Source organism: Streptopelia decaocto (genome assembly GCF_964273445.1).
Source record: "Streptopelia decaocto genome assembly, chromosome: 1".
Lineage (NCBI taxonomy): Eukaryota > Metazoa > Chordata > Aves > Columbiformes > Columbidae > Streptopelia > Streptopelia decaocto.
The window spans coordinates 121,986,154-122,006,322 of NC_138663.1; the positions used below are offsets into that span (position 1 = coordinate 121,986,154).

Below are 20,169 nucleotides of genomic sequence, written 5' to 3' on the forward strand. Positions count from 1 at the left end.
TTGTACTTAGAAAGACTGCCCTCAAAAAGGCCATTGATCTTTTGATATCTGCCAGCAAACTCAGTTTTTCCTTAACACTGAAACACTGGAGGTTCCATCCAAACATGAGGAGAAACTTCTCTGAGGGTGCCATAGCACTGTAACAGGCTGCCCAAAGAGGTTGTGGAGTCTCCCTTTCTGGAGATATTAAACACCACCTGGACACATTCCTGTGCGATCTGTTCTGGGTGAACCTGCTTCAGTAGGTGGGTTGGACTAGATGGTCTACAGAGGCCCCTTCCAACCCAAACCAACCTGTGATTCTATAAGGCACGCTCGGCAGACTCCCGCAGATGCCCTCAGCCCCGACGAAACTGAACCACAAGGGGCCCCACACATAAAAGATGCTACTGTGTAACACTAATGAAGACAAGACCACATTATTTCTCCCTCCAAGGCAGAAGACAAGATCTCCTCAGGGAGGGCAGCGGCTTTCCGGCAGAGGCCGTGTGGAGCCGCGGAGCACCCTGCCCGCCGAGAATGACGTTGTGGGGGTGGACCTGGGTATCTGCACCCTCTCCGGGTGCCCGCTGCCGCCGTCCCCAAGCTGGTTGTCGAAAACAAGCCCACCGGGGCGGAGACGGAGAAGCCGAAGCTCCGCATCCCGCCTCACCCGAGGGAGACACCGGCCACGACCACCCCCCGCCCGCGCCGGGCAATGGCGCATTCTACAGGCGCCGCGCGCGCGGCGGGCTTTCTGGACACAAGATGGCGGCCGCGACGGCCGCTGGGAAAGGAAAGAGGGGGAGTGGCGGGCTGCTCTAGCCCTGGCTCTCTACGCTCCTTGAGGTGTACGCTCTATCCTCCGTCTCCGCCGCCTCTCTGTGGTCGGGCGGCCGCTCGCCGTTGGCGGGCAGGCGGCAGCGGGCGGAGGGCGGCAGGTGGCGCTGTGGCCGCCGGCGCGGCGGCGATCATGCTCGGGGAGCCGGGACTGGGCCGCGGCGCGGGGTGGCGGGAGCGGGCGGTGCCGGAGCAGAGCGGCGCGGGGGGTCGGTGCTCGGCGGGATGTTCCGTAAGGCGCGGAGGGTGAATGTGAGGAAGCGGAACGACTCAGAGGAGGAAGACGAGGAGCGCGACGAGGAGCCGCCTCAGGAGCCGGCGCCGGCGGCCGGCACGGGGGGTGAAGGGCCCGGCGAGGCCTCCATGGCGCTGGCGGCGGGCTCCGGGCTCTTGCCGCTGCCCCCCGGCTGCGTGCCCCTCGCCCTGCCCGGCAGCCCCGCGGCCTTCGCCTGCGCCGCGGGCTACGGCGCGGCTCTCGGCTTGGGGCTGGGCTTGATGGGAGCCGACAGGGCTGGCCTGGGGGCCTTGCCGGCGCCCGCCCTCCTGTCCCCCCCGCCGCCGCCGCAGCAGGGCAATGGGCTGCCGGGGGCCGGGCGCCCCAAGGAGAAGAAGAGGCCTCGGGAGAACAAAGAGGTGCCGCGGGCGAGCCTGCTCAGCTTCCAGGACGAGGAGGAGGGTGAGGCGGAGGGCTGCCCGCTCGCGGGCACCGGGGGCCGGGCGGCCTTTGGCTCGCTGCCTGCACGGCTGGAAGGGACCTCGGGCTGCTCAGCCTGTAGCGGGTCTCTGCCCGGCGTCCGCGCAAACCCCGTCCCCCAGAACAGCCGGGGTGGTTTTATTTTTTTTTAAAAGGCAGTCGGGTTGCCCCGTGTGACATAGGGGTGATGAGGGGTCGCATAAGCGAGGGAGGGCCCGCGGGGTGCAGCGCAGGGGGGCAAGGAGCGCTCCGTGGGCAGCCGCCTTCGGCCCCGCTGCTTTCCCGGGCCAGAGCCCTCTCCCGCGGGGCCAGCGTACTCCCAGCACCGGGGTGGTGTCCCACGGGCTTAATTCCGGCCTAGCGGGGTAGATCGCCTCTACGTCTGTATAGCTGGTGCCTGACTGCTGCACCCCTCTTAGGCTCACTGTAGCTGGGCACAGGCTTTAGCCTGAGCTGGGTTTGTGCAGTAGCAGGTACTAGTCCTAGGGCCTGTGCAGCCCCCCGGCCAGAACCAGCAGTGCTGTCTGAGGGGCAGTTTTGTTTTTATCTGATGTGGCTGATGTTTGCAGGTAGGGCTGCATGGTGTCCTAGAAAACACCATGGGAAGCCACTGGTGTTTTGTTGCAGTTAGTTCACCTAGCTGCCCACAACGTTTATTAGATTAACCTACGCAAATAGTGGAAAAAGTGGTTGAGCAGCTTCTGGACCTCAGCTTTTGGAAAAATAGCATAGCTGTATTTGTACTGTGCTTCAGCAAGTAATTCTGCAGTATTCCAGCAGGTGCTGTACAAATTAATTGGTCCATTCACACTCAGATAATCTGATCATGGATAACAGTTATCACATATTAAGAATTATCAAAAAACACTGCTCAAACTCCAGAGTTCATTACATCCCAGAAGGTCTGGGTGAATAAAATGAGAAGCTTGTTTTTGTGATACCGTTGTTATCAGGAGAGTTAGTGTGCATCTTGAATTTTCTTAGAAGGAATTCTTTTGTAATCATTGGAACTTGGATTCTAAGACTAGTGATTTGAAATCTTGACAGAAGTAGTGGAAACATGGAGTTACACTACAGACTTGCACAAATCTGGTGGTCTTTTGTTTGTTTATTTCCTACATCAAACTTTGATTTTTTTTTTTCTATGCTACTTAGTTCTTTAACTTACTTAGTACCTTTTGGTAGGTTGTAGTGCTGCAGACATTTGAACTGGTAGTACAACCAAAACCAGCCATTCCCTTGTTCATGAGTTGTGTATATGTGTGGCTGTGAAAAGACTGTTGGTCCAAAATGTTGTGGCTTCATGTCATTCCAAATTTGTAGTTGCAGTGAAGGATCAGCTGTTTTTTGTTTGGTGGTGTGTTTTGTTTTTTTTTTTTTTCTTTTTGTGGTGGTGTTTTGTTTTGGGTTTTTTTCGTTTTGTTTTTATATTAAAAAAAAAAACAAACTCCAGTCAGATAAGAGCAGGCTGTGTGTGTACACTTTTGTCTAACTTCTGCTTTGCTCTTCTGTGACCATGTTGTGAGCAGGATGAATACACTTGAAAATAACTCCAAAAAGATGAGGCAGACATGAGTCCGCATGAAAGAGTGTGGGACTGGTTTTGTTGCAACAGTACCAATGTGAAGTCACATTAAATTATGTTGCTAGTGACATTTATTAAGTTCTAGGTACAAATTTAAGAAACTTAATAGGTAAGTATACTTCTTGACAGGTCTAATGAAATGTTTTCCAACTTCTCTTTTAAAGAAACTGAAGAAGTTTTTAAAGTGAAGAAATCAAGTTACAGCAAAAAGATTGTAAAACAACTGAAGAAAGAATACAAAGAAGATCTTGAAAAATCAAAAGTTAGAACAGAGGTCAATTCTCCAACAGATGGTAACTGCAAAACTAACAGTAACTTTTGTAATGGGAAAGATTAAGTATAGTAAATACAAATTACTTATTTTCAAGATGAATTGTTAGTCTTTTTAGAGGATTTAGCACTTAGAACTGAAGTAAAGCATGCATTAGACGTTCAGTTGAACCTTCCAAATGCTGTTCTGAAGCTTGTAGATAGTTCTTTGATTCTCTCTCTTGTGGAAATGAGTGTAGAAGAATGAAACTTCTCAGCTATGTATACAGTTGTCAGTTGTTACATTAGTTTAGAACTGTGTCTGGTGCTTATCTGTCAGGATGTGTCTCTGTAATCCATCTTCTCGAAAAGGAAGATTTTTGAGGTGAGCAGAGCGGTGTTATTTGTTATTAAAGTAAATTATTCAAGAGCTGTCTATTTCAGGACTTGGGCCTTAGAGTAGACTTTATGATCAAATTGACAGGATGAAAGTGTTGGAGCAGAAGGATCTTTAACAATGTACAGTCCTCCAGAGCTTAGAGTAGAGACTGGAATTTTGATGTCGTTGTAGAGTAGTAACTTACAACACTATGAGCACAAGCTGAGTGGCCTGTGATCTAAAGATTGCAATGATATAGCTGAAGCATATGAGAGTTGAACATGGTCCCATGCAGAAAATTGCCCTAGTTTAAGTTAATTAAATTAGTCTTTTGAAAAATCTTTGAGATTTTTAAAGGCTTTGTCTGCATTTTAAAAACACGCAAATTCTTTCTTATTAGAATCTTTAAGTTACCTATGCAGTGGTGTGAGGCATGAGCAAAAACAGAAATAATAATTTCTGTGGCCGATGTTCAGGTGATCTGTGGAAGCCTTGATCTTAATTCTTGCCTCTGTCACAGAGATACTTAAAAAATTGTGTTTTGCACATGGCTAGTGTGTACTTAATTTTGTTTGTTCTGCAGTCTCTGTAGTTGGTTTGGTTATAGCGCAAAGACCATGGCTGCTACTGAGTCAGTAGTCTAGATTCTCTAAACAAATGCTAAAGTCTGAAAACTCAGATATGTGCAGCTTGCATTGGATAGCTGGATTTAACATGCTTTTTCATAATATTTGTACCTTCTGCCTGTATATATATGTTACCCACCTAATGTAGGGTAATGTTGCACCCTGCCTAAGAGGAATATGAAAATATTCTTTTGAAATGAATGTTCTTGTGGGACAATTTGGTGTAACAGAGGCAATGCTTTCTAATTACTTGTTTAAGAGGCTGTGTGAAGGTTGCACACATGATCTTAATTATTGAGTTCCCTCACTTTTTTAGTACTTGGCAATATGTAGAAAGTTCAGTGGTTGCTGGGGTGTCTGCTTTGTAAGTGTTGCTTTGAGAGGATGTCAGTGACTTAATCACAATTAAGAATGCGTATTTTACTAGATCTTAAGCAATAAAATTATCATTTAACGTTTTCATTTAATTTTTACCTTTGGTTGTTAAACCTTAAAAAATACTTCTGAGTGATCTTTATAAAAAGAGTAAAACATGGACTTTGTTGTCTTACCAGTTGAACCACCACTAGACAAGACAGGACAAATTAAGGATATAGGTCAAGAAGATGGGACTGCAAACAGTGAGCATGGTGAGGAAGAAATGGAAGTTGAAAGTGAGAAGGAAGAAGAAAAAACAAAAGCTGGTGGGGCTTTTTCAAGTGCTCTGTCATCACTGAATGTTCTCCGCCCAGGTTGGTTACTGTAATATGTCTGATATGTTAACAAATGCTTTAGCCAGCATTTACAGCAGTCTAATGTATTTGAGAGATTAGGAAATATTTTCCAGCAACTTATCCAACATCTTGGAATTCTGAAAACTTGTTTTTTTCCAGAGCTGTTCAATTTTACAAGCCTTATGAAAAAATGTTTTACTATGGAATGCTTGATCTTGATGTCAAAAGCAGGAATTTGTCTAAGTGATGACAAGCTTTAAGAAAATCTAGATTTGGAATAGGTGACTTACATTAAATTTAACTGCGTTCAATTAAAATTCTGTCTTTAGTTTGAATGTCTCAGTTTAGTTTGAATGTCTCAGTTAGAGGTCTGCATGGTACCTCAGTTGTTTTCCTATCTCATTTTCTCTAATGAGGTTCTGCTCAGGCGCTGAGGCCAAAGAAATTGGTCTGAGAAAGTATTTTTGAAACTCGTTTACTAATTGCTGGCTAACTCATGGCAGCTGGCTCCCCAGACAGAAGATCTTCCCCTTTCAAGGGAAAAAGAATTTCCTGGTTGACCCCGAAATAATTTTTCCTTTTAGGGATAATTGCACAGTGGTATGAGATGTACATTATTGCATCTGTAAAGATATTGCTGGCTTGAATAGAGTATCTCATGTCAAGCGTAAAGAAAATTTGAACTTTAACCTTATGTGCATGCCTAATCAAAGTAGTGCTAAAATTATTAATGTTTCAAAAACTTGATTTGGAGGGACTATTCTTTATATGACACGTGTAAGTTGCATTGATTTTGTGCTAGGGATTTTAGTGTTTTGTTTTTTAATTAGGTGTGCTTTTCTTTTTTCCCCTTGATTTTTCAGTCTTCTCATACATATTACCGTTGTCTGGTTTGGTGTCCTCTTAGTCTCTGAGTTATCATCGTCTGTTGGAACGGCCAATTCTTTTGTTCCTCCAAATTAAGAAGAGTTGGGAGCAATATAAGGACAGGAGGTGTCATATTGAAGTGTTTTCTTTCTCCGTTTGCCATAGGCAACTCCTGTAAAAGGCTTCCTCTTCTTCCAGAATATTTCCCATAGGGACATTAGGCTTCTGCTCTTACGGCATATGAGCTGCTGGAGGCAGAGCCACACTTTTTGGGGAAGATCCCAGCTTTGAGTTGTTTCTGGTCAGAGAGTTTGCATGTTCAGCTTGTAAGTTGCTTGCAAATGTTTCTGTGAGTATGGAATTTTTTTCCTCTCACGTTTTTTTTCTGTTTGCACAGATGATTTGGTAGGGTGGCAGAGGTGAGTAATAAGAAGTCATAGTACCTGTTTCATTGCAGTCGTTGTTTAATGGTGCAAATATCTGTCTCTAGGAGAAATTCCAGATGCTGCATTTATTCATGCCGCTAGGAAAAAACGTCAAATGGCTCGTGAACTTGGAGACTTTACCCCCGTTGACAGTGAACCAGGTAAAAGCCGCCTTGTTCGAGAAGATGAAAATGATGCCAGTGATGATGAAGATGATGACGAGAAGAGGAGGATAGTTTTTACAGTGAAGGAAAAATCCCAAAGGCAAAAGATTGCTGAGGAAATAGGTAAAACCTTTTTAGGACAGCTGATAAACATTCACACTGTTTTCACCGCAAGTGCTCTCATTCAGCATTTTTAAACAACAGGTTTTCCAAACAGGCATGAATCTGGAGTTGTATTCCATTTCTAAGGAAAAGTACTGTATATTGGAATCTGCATATAAATTTTTTAGCACAAACTATGTTTCTTTGGTTAGAAGCACACAACTCTATTGAATCTGGTAGAAACTTACACTAAGACACAATTAGTATTGTTCCTGTACTCTCTTAGGAAGTACATAGCGTGAAAGGAAAAACATGAGTTCTTCGATATAACATTCTTCTTGCTAACAAGCTGGTAAAATAACCTTTTGGAAGAGGAAAATTAGTAAGATAATATAGGATTTTAACATTAGAGGGTTTTACCAGTAATTAATTGCAAATTTACCCATTGGATTTTTCAAGTGGAACCTCTGTGATAATAATTCACAGGCTAACGTCCTTAGTTCCTCGTGAAGAGAGAATGAGGGTGCACTGAGATGTTCCCAGCAAAGCATGGTCTCTCAGGTTTTTGAACCCCTGGTGCTTACCATGAATACATTATCTTCTTTTCATTACCTGTCTGTTTTTCTCATATTAAGGTATTGAGGGAAGCGATGATGAAGCACTGGGGTCAGGGGAGCAAGATGAAGAACTCAGTAGATGGGAGCAAGAACAGATACGGAAAGGAATCAACATACCTCAGGCATGTATTTAGTTGTGAACTCGTTTGTTTCTGCATATATTGGCTAAATCCATTGTAAACTGGAGTAGTTTACAGAAAGCTGTGTCATCAGACAAGTTCAGTGTGTAACTTCTGATGTTCTTTAAAGAGAAATGAGAAGTCAGATTTTAAGTATCCGGTGTTATTGGTTTCATTAGTCTCTGTGTTCTGGGTAGATGGTGATTGTTTGTGGTGCTGTTAACCAGCATTTATTTACAGCCTAAACCAGAGCTAGAATAATGCCCCATTGAAAAGACCTCTGTTCTTGCTTATCATTGAGTTTGTAGAGTCTGTCTAAGCAGTGTCTGCTTCTTTGCTGTCTCTGTACCTTGTATTGCAGCATAGAGTTAGAATTTGTAGCAGGTTGTACCATATGCTTTCTGTGCATTCGTAGTGGTGTTGCCACTCAGCTGAAGAGGATAGGTTTTCTTAAAAAAAAACGTTGCAGCAAAATCACAACCAAACACCCTGACTCAAAAGAACTGAGACCATTCTATTAAATAGTCTTAGCAAAATGTGGTATAGTGCTAAATACTTGCAGGAGTTATAGGCTGGTTCAGATTGTCATTTAATAACTGTTCTAAGTATAAATATTTAGAATTTTAATACTGCTAAGAGTTTGTCCATTTAAGAAGGCGCTTCTGAGGGAATTAGTTTCTTCCACCTTATGTGTTGGGAGTTCTACACTTAAATCCACTTGATAATCATGCTTTGCAAATGTACCTGCCTACATTTTTGACTTCATAACATTTGAGATGTGAAATAAAATATGTTTATTCTTTCTTTAACGTGTAATATATTACAATTGCATTTTCTCTTCCATTAGGTTCAACCAAGTCAGCCTGCTGAAGTCAATAATCTGTACTACCAGACCACTTACCAGACACTGTCTTACGGTTCATCATATGGCGTTCCATACACTTACGCTGCGTATGGATCATCGGAAAACAAGTCTCAAAAAACAGATAATACAGTTCCTTTCAAAACTCCCAGTAATGAGATGACTCCTGTTACTATTGATTTGGTAAAGAAACAGCTTAAAGACAGGTAGGACAGACCATCTTTTTAGACTTAAAGACCTGTCCCCTAGCTTTCTGTTCCTCAGGCGTCTTTTAGTCTGGTGAGCAAACACAGAGTTTCATCGCTGGAAAAGTACTGACTGGCGCATCCATTAAAAATATATAAAAAGGCAAACAAAAAAAGCTCAAAGTGAAGATGACATTGACAGTTTGTTCGAAAATCTCCTTGGATTGCTTCTCTGGAAGTGAAGCTTTAAATGTGAGGCCATTGATCTTGTTGAAGACAGGTCTGAGTTGCATCTTCTGGACACTGCACAGTCTTATAGTCAAGAATTGAAAGGCCAGTGAGGTTTTAGCTTGTCAAGTTGCATTATTTAAACTGTGAATCAGATTTTTCTGCTTCAGTAGGTAAATAATTTAAATTTTAGTGTATACAGGGTTTTTTTTGTTTAAACACTGTAATCTGCTTGTCAGGTGTTCAAAAGGTCCTACTGAATGAACAGCTGCAGTGAGAAATCATTTGTAATGAACAGCTTGCACTTTACATGTCTTCAAAATTGGTTTGTATGCCCCTTGTAGTGTTACAGCCTTTGACAGTGAATCAAGTTAGTAGAGGAATAAAACTGCTATGTATAAGCTGTAGTTCTCCCCACCCCAAAACCTTTCCTCCCAGTTTCACTTTAGGGCCAGCCTTGCACTATTCTGTGCTGCCAACTCCTGTAAGAATTCGTTGGAGTTGGCAGTGCAATGTGCTCAGCATAGTGTAGCAAATAAATTTAAGCCATTGGTTTTCCTTTCTATGTAGAGAGGGGAGAAAGTGACACATGAAAATTAGAGAATATGTCTTTGCAGTATTTCCCATACATAGATTTGGTGCTTGCACTGTGTTTAATATCTCAACGGTCTGAAATATATAGACTTTGGGATGTAAATCTGCTATTTATCCATTGCCCTTCAGGTTGGACTCTATGAAAGAATTGCACAAAGCTAATCGGCAGCAATATGAGAAACATCAGCAAAGCCGAGAGGACTCTACCAAGGCAATTGAAAGATTAGAAGGGTCTTCTGGGGGTATTGGTGAACAGTATAAGTTTTTGCAAGAAATGCGAGGGTATGTCCAAGACTTGCTTGAATGTTTCAGTGAAAAGGTAAGGATGCAAAAACATTCATATTTTTTTCTTAAAAAAAAAAAAAAAAGCTTCGTAGTACATGCCAAACACCACATCTCCCTCTTTTTGAAAAAACAGTGCCCTGAGAACATATTCTTCCAAAGGTTTGATTATTTGAGGGTTGAAAAGATAAATTTCATCACGTTAAGTTGATTATCAAAAATCTCTCTTTCAGAATTAAAGAGATCACTGACTTTATATCGCCTAAAAATACACTGAGATTGTATGTCTTTAGAATTTTGGTAGATATTCTGGCATTTCAACTTTACTCAGATGCTGCTCTTGTGTTGGATATCAGGTTAACAAAAATAAGGGCTGAATTGCAACATTGCTATTTTCTGGAATGCTTTATGAATACAGCAACAAAGACTTGTATTTTGTGTGTTATTATGAACTTCTTCCTGCCAGGCAGTTTCAAATACTCAGTATTGCTCTAGTAAAACTAGTATAGCTGTCTGAAGACACCCAAACTTAAAAATATACTTCTTTCATGTAGTGTGATACTTTTGTATATGTCTAATTTGAAAACTTAGTCTGTCTTACGTTATTCATTATGAGTTAGTTACTTACTTTGTTGTAAGAGGAGCTCCTGAATATATATATATATATATATGTGTGTGTGTGTGTATATATGTATATATATATAAAAATAAAAAAGCCAGGAGCTATAAAATGCAGTTAGCAGTACATAGCCTATTTCTTCCTTGTCTTCTGACTTGAATACAACAGTATATTATCTTCTTAGTATGTTAGCTGTGAGAACTGCTACAGTAGTTGAAACTACTGCTTACCTGACTTGTTAGGTGTGGGAGAACAATATAATGGAATATAAGGGGTTGCTAATCAGTTAGACGTTAATTGTCCAGCATTAGTTGGTATTGGGAGAGTCCCATCTTCAACCCTGTGAACTGGAGAATAACTTTGTCGTGAACAAAGCCAGGAAGTGTGGACCAACTAATAGACTCAGCAAATTGGTTAGTTACAGTAGATATTGCTCACTGAAGCAGCAGTATTCCGGAGTCTGTATTTGCATTAGCTGGTGAGGGGTAGGAAAGGTACTTTCCTTTGCATCTGTGTCAGTGCTGGTTGTCCAGATGTCTAGATTCTTACTTAAAGATCACTTTTTACATTCTTTCTCTGAGATAAATTTGTATTTCAGAAGACAAATTAAATACCTGTATCTGTTCAGCATTTGCTTTCCAAAGGCCTGTTGTTACATTTCTTTTGTGGTAACTATAAGCCATGCATGTCTGGAGGTTCTCCTTGATAGCCCATGCTGTCTTGTTCAAATGTTTTCTCTAAACAGATCGTTTTAGAATGCACCATTCTGAGCGTAAACCAAGCCCTTTGGTCTCCCAGATTGGGTATAAACCGGGAAACCTTACTGTTAATTAATAGCGTAACGATTTCCATTCACTTTGTAGGAAGATTATTGACCTATCTAGCTATAATAGGGAATAAATTAATTCCAGCCATTATACAGCAAATTAGCTGCTGATAATTTAACAAGCTTCTAAAGTTGCTTTCTTACAATATGCCTTTGCTTTCCTGGTAGCTGGTCTTTTAAGGATTCTACACCTGAATACCTTCTTCCCCCTTCCCACCCTCCCCATGCTCCATCTGCTGTGCCACTCCATTGAACTTTTAAGATGTGATTTGTATCATCTCATGCTTCTTAGGAGCATTCGCAGAGTTTTGCTGTTTTCAGTTGGAGGCTGCTGCAGTATCTGTATGTACAGTGAGTTGCAAAATTGGGAGATGACGTGATCAGTTTAACAGGAGCATTACATTTATTATTATGTCCTAAAATTGCTCACTTCCTTGATATAATCTGTTTGGGAATTCAGTGCTTTCAGCATGATAAAAGTGCTATCAAATTCAAGAACAATAGCCCACAGAACACCACAAGGTTTTTTAAAAAGGTGGTGGGGGAAGGCGACAAAGTTATAAAATCAGTATCAGTTTTTATTTAAATGAACTAACAAAATGCAGCAGGACAGTAAATTCCTATCTTTTGAGTGTAGGGATAAATTACCTTTGGCTTTTTCTAGAACCTGTGCCCTGATTACTTAATATTTAAAGACTGTGTGTGTTTATAATGTAGGTAGCTGTTACTGTGACATACATAAGCATATAAAATATGTATCAATATGTGTAATAACAATATTGTGTGTATATATATGGGTATGTACATATATATACACACATGCATATATGAACACAAATCCTAAATAAGTATAAAGCTAGATCCCTCCCTGTCCTTTCAAATATGATGTTTTGATGCTTTCTTATTATTTTATTAGGACTAGTCACAATTATTAGTCGAATTCACATTGATACTGATCTGAATGAGGAAGTAGTTTGCTGAAGAAGTACTAATGGGTGCACAATGTACTTGTCCATTCCCCTAGAGTTTTCTCATATGTCTATTGAATTCATTTCGGGGAAGAAAAAAGGTGTAAGTTAGACTTTCTTCCCCCTACCATCTTATTTCTGCTCAGTCCTTTGTGACCACCAACCAATCAAAAACATTTTGTTTGTTTTCTGTTTTGAAGAGATTCTGGACGTTAGAAACACTTTGCTCATTGGTAAGGTGCAATGGAGAGTATAATGAGACAGCAGTTATGCACATTTTAGAAGCAAGTAACAGAAATGTCGAATCCTGCATGATTTTTTTTTTTCCGTAAGTGATAAAACCAGTGGAGCTGGAGATACTTGCATGACTTCATTTTCAAGTAATTACTGTCAAAATTATGCGTTCAGAGAAGGCTAGAAAGTTGTAACGGTGTCTTTACATTTTGAATGTAGGGATGTGTAACAGATACAGAAAGATTAAATTGTTCTGAGCATATCTTTGACAGTACAGTTAGATGAACTGTTATTTTACCTGCAAAGCAAATTATCAAAACACACTGTGTGTGTCAGAGAGGAGGGCTGTAGGTTAAAATTATCCTTGGCACCTAAATATTCAGAGAGCTTTTCACTTTTCTTCCTAGACTGTGAAAATGTGACAGTGAAAATGAAGGAAAAAAACCCCAAAACACAGTTTTTGAGGTACTGACTAAACAAAACACAATGAACGAGAGCTGTAATTTTATAGTAGTCAATGAAATTGTTAGTCATTCATCCAACCACAGTATCGATTATAGAAGAATAGTGGCTTCTCAGTCTCTTGTGTTTTACATAGGAAATATTTTGAGTGGATTGATATATCTGAATCCATAGCTTTTTTTTTTTTTTAATCCTGAGGCAATTCTAGAAAGAACCTCTACAGATGCTTGGAAAAGTTTTCATTTAACTTTTCAATTTTAGAATTCCCTTTACACACTTAAGAGAAGAAGCTATATTTTCTATGGTAAACTACAGTAAAACTAGCTTGTTTGGTTTTAATTATTTTTTCTGTTTACAAAATTGTCTAAAATTCAGAATATACACTTCCAGCACTGGGATATTACCTTCTCCTTGTTCTCTCTGCTGCTTTCTCCGAAAGGAAGTTCTACATATTTTGAGTTGGTGTGGAGTTGCTTTCATTTTAATCCCTGTAGCCCAATTTATCCCACAAAGAGCTAATATTTCTTTATTTTTAATATCTCCTGATGTCTGCCTCAGACAGCTGAAATGGCCCTGTAGCTATAATCTCACAATCTTACGTTTTACTGGAGGAGGTTCTTTAATAGATGATGAGTCACATTCTAAATTACATCAGGAAACATTTATTTTAGCCTTTGTTTTGAATTAAAAAAAGCTTAGATGATAGGCAGCAATGAAATATTTGAGCTAAAAGCTGGAAGACTGTGGACTAAGCATATGTGTTGGAGGTAAGGAGGATATGGCTTTAAAGTTCATACCAAGACGAGCTACCTTTCCAAATTCAGAGATTTTGAAGAGTTCTGGTTTGTGTTTGAATATTTTTAATGATCTAATTTCAGCTTGTCCCAGGAAGTGACCTTTTGCAAAAGTAAGCAGTGAATCTACTATTTAATGTCAAGAAATTCCTAGTTGTTATAACATCATCTGTTTTTGCTATAGTTGCTACTGAAATTTAGTCCACTTAAAAGTTGACTTCAGGAGGTTAGATTCATGTTTTGTTTTTTCACTGTGTACAGTCCAGTTATTTTCACATTAATGTGTAGAATACTACTCCATTCTTGTTTAAAGATAGAGAAGAAACTAAGGTCTGAGAATTGTAATAATTTTAACACAATACAGAACACACTTGATAGAGAAAACACACACTTGAAATAACATTTCACACTCTCTCATTCAGCCAACAGAAGTTACTTTCAGAATGCTGTTGCTACAGTTGAAAGCTGTCGACGTTATTAAGTGCATGCATTTTCTTCACATTGAAATATTTACTGGTCCAAGTGATACAAATGGGTAGAAGGCAACAGTTTGTGCTGCTAGAAGTACAGTGACAGCATTATGCTTCGGAATAGTACGGTACCCCCGAAACTAAGCACCTGAAGAATTTGGTGTTACGTAGTGTGTTGTATTTTTACAGGTGCCTCTGATTAATGAGCTTGAATCTGCAATGCACCAGCTGTACAAACAGCGAGCTTCCCGCCTTGTCCAAAGACGACAAGATGATATTAAAGATGAATCTTCGGAGTTTTCAAGCCATTCAAGTCAGTCCATCTTGAAGGTTTTTATTATTCATTAAACAACCTTGTTTACTTAATATGGCTTAAATTAAATGTAAATGTTTATGACTAAAAGTTTATCCTTGAGATGGGTAGAAGCAAGTTTAGATTAAAAGTTCTCTAATATTTTTTGTTTTAAACTCAAAGCCACTTGTAACTCTAACTTCATCTTTCCTTTCTGTTGCTCTTAACTATATTTTCTCTTTCCTAGCATTGAAAATGTATGCATGGTGGCAGTAGTAGTAGTGGTAGCATGTGACAATCAATTTTCCTCTTATATCAGGACTTTTTTTTTTTAATCTCCTTGAATGTATAAATTTCCCATAACATCTACATTTAACTCTGTACAAAGCCATGATGCACTGGGCTGGAGTTGACTTCTATCTAATGCACTCTTTTGTAGGCAGCATAGTATTTCATTTCAGGCACTTGACTGGTATAGCTAAGGAACTGGAAGAGACTGATGCCATTGTTAAAATTCAGACTAATACAAGGTGACTCTGTATGAAATACAGCTTAAAATTAGCCAGTTAAAATGCCTGCTTACTGTGAGTGTGTGGATGGGGGATTCTCATTGAAGAGTCCTTGTTGTGATTAATCTTCAATTTGTAAAACTCGACAAAAGTATGAATGTTAACTTGTATGGAATTCTATGTTCCTTGGAGGAAGTTTTATTCAGCATGTTAAACAACAGGTAAAATACCATATTAATAGTAATTGCCTTTCTGCTTTGGAGAGCTTCCAATTTTAAAACACTGCTTTCTTCTCTGTCCTGTTGCTGACCTAAAATGCCATAAGAAATCCATTTCCTGTTCTGTCAGGGTGTGTCCAGAGATGAATTTTTTTAATACCATTAGATAGAACTTACTGAGGGTGATAAAGCGTTAGGGCATCAGAGTTGCCCATCCCTTGACAAGAGTGGTTAGCATACCTGTTCCCTTTACAGCTTTATTTGGAGCCCCAGGCATCGCATGTAGGCCTTGCTGTTTTACCATGAAAATGCTGTTATGAGAACTAGAAACCTGATGTGCTTGGAACATTTTTCCTAAAAGAAGCTTGGAATTAATTATTTTAGACTGGAATTTAATGGTGGGGTGGGAATACATGTACTTGTCAAGGCTAGGTTTTAAAGGGAGATCTTATTTAGTATCTGGGAGTCTTGAGAATGAATTTCACTGTGTCTAGACATAGTTCAGTTTTGTGCCTCAGATCATCAGAGAAACTAAGAAATGATGCCAGCCTTTGATTTGGGGTGTGTTGCAGACATAGATGATCTGCTTTTCTTCATACAGTGTAGCGACACTAAGGGGCTAGAAGTGAATTTAAGTTGGCCTGCCCACTTGTGCTTAACTTCTGAGTAAAGACAAGTAGCTCAGCTTCAAATAACATTTTTTAAAGTGGAAAATCAATGGCATCATCCATATGTTAAAGCTCTTAGTAGTTCTGGTATAGAATTGGAATACTGACACAGATCATCATTAATATTTTTTAAATGGATTTGTAAATAGATTTATTTAGGACATGTAAACTTACTCTTGAAATTTGGGTAGGCTTTTGTTTGAATTTTGATGCTTGTATTTTAGTGGGTGGACTTGGTCACTGGCTAACATTCAATCCACTTTTAAAGATTTACCTGAAAAGGATGAACTGGAAACACGCTTGGGTCTGCCTGCTGCTTCAGTGGTTAGCTGTGTTGTTTTCTATCATCAGAAACATCTATAATGAATTGCAGCTGAAAAAGAGGAAGGAAGATGATTCATTATGCTGTAGATTTTGATGTGTTTTAAACTTTAGGCAGTCTAAAGCATATAAACTTAGAGAACACTGTGACTAGAACTCAGAAATATCATATCTGCTCTGGTCACTCTTCTCTGCTTTTCTTTTTATTCTTTCAAAAGATACATGGTGAACATGTTTATATAAGGCGCACTTTTCATCTTGGAACATTCAGTTTGAGCAATCTCTATAAAAACTATTGGCTTTTATATAGTTGGGCACTGTTGTGAGAGGGATGAGAGTGAAGTTTAGTGAAAACTATTTGACATTTCAGTGGAGATTTTTTCACACTCCACTACTTCCTCTTTTAACCTCTACACTTGCAAATTCAGGCTTCTGGGTGCACCTTTTTGAAAACTTCAACTTTCTGCTTCAAATTGCACTTAGTTTAAAGTAGGTAAAAGGCTCTTACGAAACTGCCTACAACACATTTATGTAATTGTAGATAAGCATTTTAATTTTCATCAATGTAATTTCACAGATAAAGCCCTGATGGCACCAAATCTTGAATCTTTTGGACGAGACAGAGTGATCTATCAAGAACAAGTAAAGCGTCGGACTGCAGAAAGAGAGGCTAGAAGGTAGAGTTTTGAGATTTCTTGTCTATTGCGAGTCTCTACCTGCTTGCAGAATACAGTTGTCCTGTGTGACACAGTAACATAAGTAGCAATGTTTGCTTCTTTCCTGGAAAAGGAAGAAAACCCTTAAGCTGGTGTGCTGGGCAGGGATGTTCTTCTATATCCCATCTTAGCCCATAAGTGTACAAAACCAGGCACCATTACATGGTAGTGATTTAAAATTGCTGAAAGAAAGCATAGTAAACCCGTTCCATATCTATATGGTCTCTGATTTCTTTCCATTGTTTGAGGCAGCAACATAGTGGAACATTTGAGGTGGTGACATAGTGAAAGTTTTTTTCAATCTGAATTTCCTTGCATGAAAAGTTACAGCAAGCTTAGGCAGGTCTGTTCATTGTATAAGGGGGAGAAGAAAGTTATAGCTGTTTTATACCACTGGTCTTTTTCAGAACTCGCCGTAGACAAGCAAGAGAGCAAACTGGGAAGATGGCAGATCACCTTGAAGGCCTTTCCAGTGATGATGAGGAAACTTCAACAGATATTACAAACTTCAACATGGAGCGAGGTTAGAAAAGCTACTGAAGCTTCATGTAACAAAATACAGAAAATTTGGCAGAAAAACCAATTGATCCAACTGCAGCCTTGTCTGTATATTTCACTGTATTTTGGAGAAAGTTTAGAAACTGTTCCTTGTTGGATCGTCAGTGTGACCAAAACAGTCTCTTTCTCCAACCTGTTGCATAGCTTGCAGCTAACTAAATACACTATCCTTAGTGAGATTCTTTTTATTTAATTTGAACATTATTGTGCTGTCAAACAATAAGCTTTTTATACCTTCAGTGGATACTATGTCTTCCTTCTAATTTGTGATGTGGTTTATTCTGAAAACCTCAGTGCTTTAGAAACCTTTTTTTGTCTAATAGGAAGTATTTTCTGGAGTTTTGCGTAAGCATCTAGAAATCCAATGACGAAAGTTTTGTAGACTCTTGTTACAGCCAGGCAAACTTTGCAGATGACAGAAAACCATGTTGAATGCAAACTCTGCAGAAAGATTTTCTGGTACTGACTTGATTTGAAATTCATCTGCAGTTTTATGATTGGTTTGCTCAAAGTAACCATTATTATTTAATTATGCATAACCCTAATTATGCAGTGAAGGGGGTTGTAAATTAAGCTAGTGCCTCTTAAGCACTGGGAGAACTTCAGGAAACCTGAGGTTTGGGGAGGTAGGGATAGTTCGATCAAACAGTCATCTGCTACAGCAGCAGTTAAAAGGCAAAAAAAATCCAGTAGTTACTGTGAAAACAGTAGTGAAGAAAGTAGAACATTGCTGTAGTTATCCTGTTACGTTCTCATTTTGAACCTGAGTGCAATTATCATTCTCTCTGTTTAAAGGGGATTTAATGAGATTAGATGAAATGTGGAGAAGAGGAGCAGCAAGGATCACGTGCATAGAATTGCTTGGGTTGTATGTGAGGAGGGATTAAATGGTTTTGGACTCTTCAGCTAGGAGAATGATGCTGACTTTTCACAGTGGGAGATGCAGGGGGCGTGAAGTGACAAGATACGTTTGAAGTAAACAAGTCACTTCCCACAGACAGTGTAATAAAAAAGGCATAGTCATTGCTGTAGGTGGTTGTGGAGACCCAAAGTATGAACAGATTAAAAAAGCAATTAGATCAACTGTCTAGCAGTTGGATCCTTCAGAAATGCGAACAGTTTCTACACCTTAGTTACTGGCTGATTTACCAAAGTTGCAGATGCAGGGAGAGAACTCTTTGATAAACACAGTAACTGTTTTAGGGTTGTTAGGTGCTATAATTAACTTTGCTAAGTTAAATTATCTAGATTAAAAATTCAGTGTGGTTGAATTGCTCTTTGTAACTTGGCACTTCTACAAAAATCTTTTGTAGGAGTCTCATCAGTTTCTGAGTAAGCATAGTATTTCCAAAGCTGTTTCTTTTAATCATTCGTAGCTCTCAGGTCAGTCCAGAATCAGCAGTGAGCTATACGGAACCTGCTAACTTTATTTGTAGCATCTGTTCTTGGTCCCAGTGTGAAAAGTGTGTATATGTGACATAATCTCATATTCCTTCGGCCCTGTCTCTGCCTGCTGTGTGCACTAGTTATGTTAGTTGTGTGCAGGTTACTACTGTAACCGAACATTTAAAACTGTGGCTGCAACAAAAATGACTGATTAAAATTAAATTAACCCTAAGAATTAGAAAAGATAAAGGGAAAATAAAGCAGAGAGAAAAAGTTTTGGACTGCATATAATATTGGTACTGTAAATACAAAAAAAATTAAGGAAGATGCTGAGGGATTGTAATGGTTGCCCAGTTCAGCTGTCTAGTATGGTGTCTGCCAGAACCCACTCTGTCTGAAGTGCCATTTCAGTAGGCTGATGTGAAATCCCCTCCTTTACTTGGATGAGCGAAGTTGTAGAACAATTTGGGTTGGAATGAACCTGGAGATCAGCTGTTCCAAACTCCCATGCAGAGCAAGGCCACCTTCGAAGTTAGATCCACACTTACCTCTGCAAGTACAGCCAAGTTCATCACCAGCCTAGTGTCTACTAAATGAAAATCGTTGTATGAAATGTTCAAAGTAAGACCTTTGATTAAACAGTATATCAGAAAGTAGTTATGTGCTCATGTTTTTGTTGCTTTGTGCATTTGAGGCAGAAGTAAGGGAACTTCTAAAGGTGATGGTTGTTTTGGTTGTGTTCTTAGGAGTTAGCTTAGACCAGTAAGCATCAAAGTCCATCTTGAAAGAGGTATTACAGGCAATAGGTGATTAACTTATTACTGTTTTTCTTCCCCACCAGATCGTATATTGAAAGAATCCAGCAAAGTTTTTGAAGATGTTTTGGAAAGCTTTTACTCAATTGATTGTATCAAGTCACAGTTTGAAGCTTGGCGCTCAAAGTATTTTGCTTCTTACAAGGATGCTTATATTGGCCTTTGCTTACCAAAGCTGTTTAACCCTTTAATCAGACTTCAGCTGCTTATTTGGACTCCTTTGGAGGTAAGATCATGTGCAAGAAACTTCTGTGTAAGCTTCTAGATAGTTGTTCTTTCATGCTTCTGCAGAGTAAAGTAAATTGCACCCTTAATGTGTGCTGCTTCTAAATGTGGTGTCCTAGGCATGAAGTTTAAAATGGGAACCCCTCTTGGGGTGAAGCTTTTCTGGGGAGTTTCTGGAATGTTGTCCTGTGTCTTCACAGCAGGCCAAAGTTCAGTTCACCAGTACCAGTACCAGTGCCAGTACCACCTCCATGAGTGGTATAGACCAAGAGCCAAACAACTCCTTAAATAATACATTTAGGTGTTAAAATACTTAACAGAACACTGTGATTCTAGAGATGTTGTTTCTTCAGAAGTTTTTTTAATATTCATTTATAATTTATGTCTCTACGCTGTCTGTCTTTCTCCTACACCTTCTTACCCTGTAGAACTGGTTGGCAATTTCCAAGTATTCCTCATAGTACTCATTGCCCAGTGATTAAGTAGAGAGCATGGGAAGAGCAGGACAGCATTGTCACAGCCCAGTATCCCTGGCACATGTTCAGTGTCCAGTCTGCACACGGGTGCTGACATGAGTA

The 20,169-nt window shown here is 39.9% G+C and overlaps 1 protein-coding gene across 3 annotated transcripts in view; it reads left to right on the forward strand.

Annotated features, from left to right (window-relative positions):
• Positions 1–950: 950 nt before the first annotated feature.
• The window catches only part of PAXBP1 (PAX3 and PAX7 binding protein 1), a 28,196-nt gene continuing 8,977 nt past the window's right edge, over positions 951–20,169 (forward strand). For 2 of the 3 annotated variants that reach the window (XM_082043665.1, XM_082043667.1), the window contains exons 1-11: positions 951–1,495; positions 3,263–3,391; positions 4,907–5,083; positions 6,423–6,644; positions 7,259–7,362; positions 8,207–8,427; positions 9,358–9,547; positions 14,073–14,196; positions 16,469–16,568; positions 17,015–17,130; positions 19,393–19,592. In XM_082043665.1, coding sequence (XP_081899791.1) covers positions 1,045–1,495; positions 3,263–3,391; positions 4,907–5,083; positions 6,423–6,644; positions 7,259–7,362; positions 8,207–8,427; positions 9,358–9,547; positions 14,073–14,196; positions 16,469–16,568; positions 17,015–17,130; positions 19,393–19,592 — 2,034 coding nt within the window. In that variant the 5' untranslated portion in view covers positions 951–1,044. The remainder of the gene's footprint in view (positions 1,496–3,262; positions 3,392–4,906; positions 5,084–6,422; positions 6,645–7,258; positions 7,363–8,206; positions 8,428–9,357; positions 9,548–14,072; positions 14,197–16,468; positions 16,569–17,014; positions 17,131–19,392; positions 19,593–20,169) is intronic. The other variant, XM_082043666.1, reaches the window with a different exon arrangement.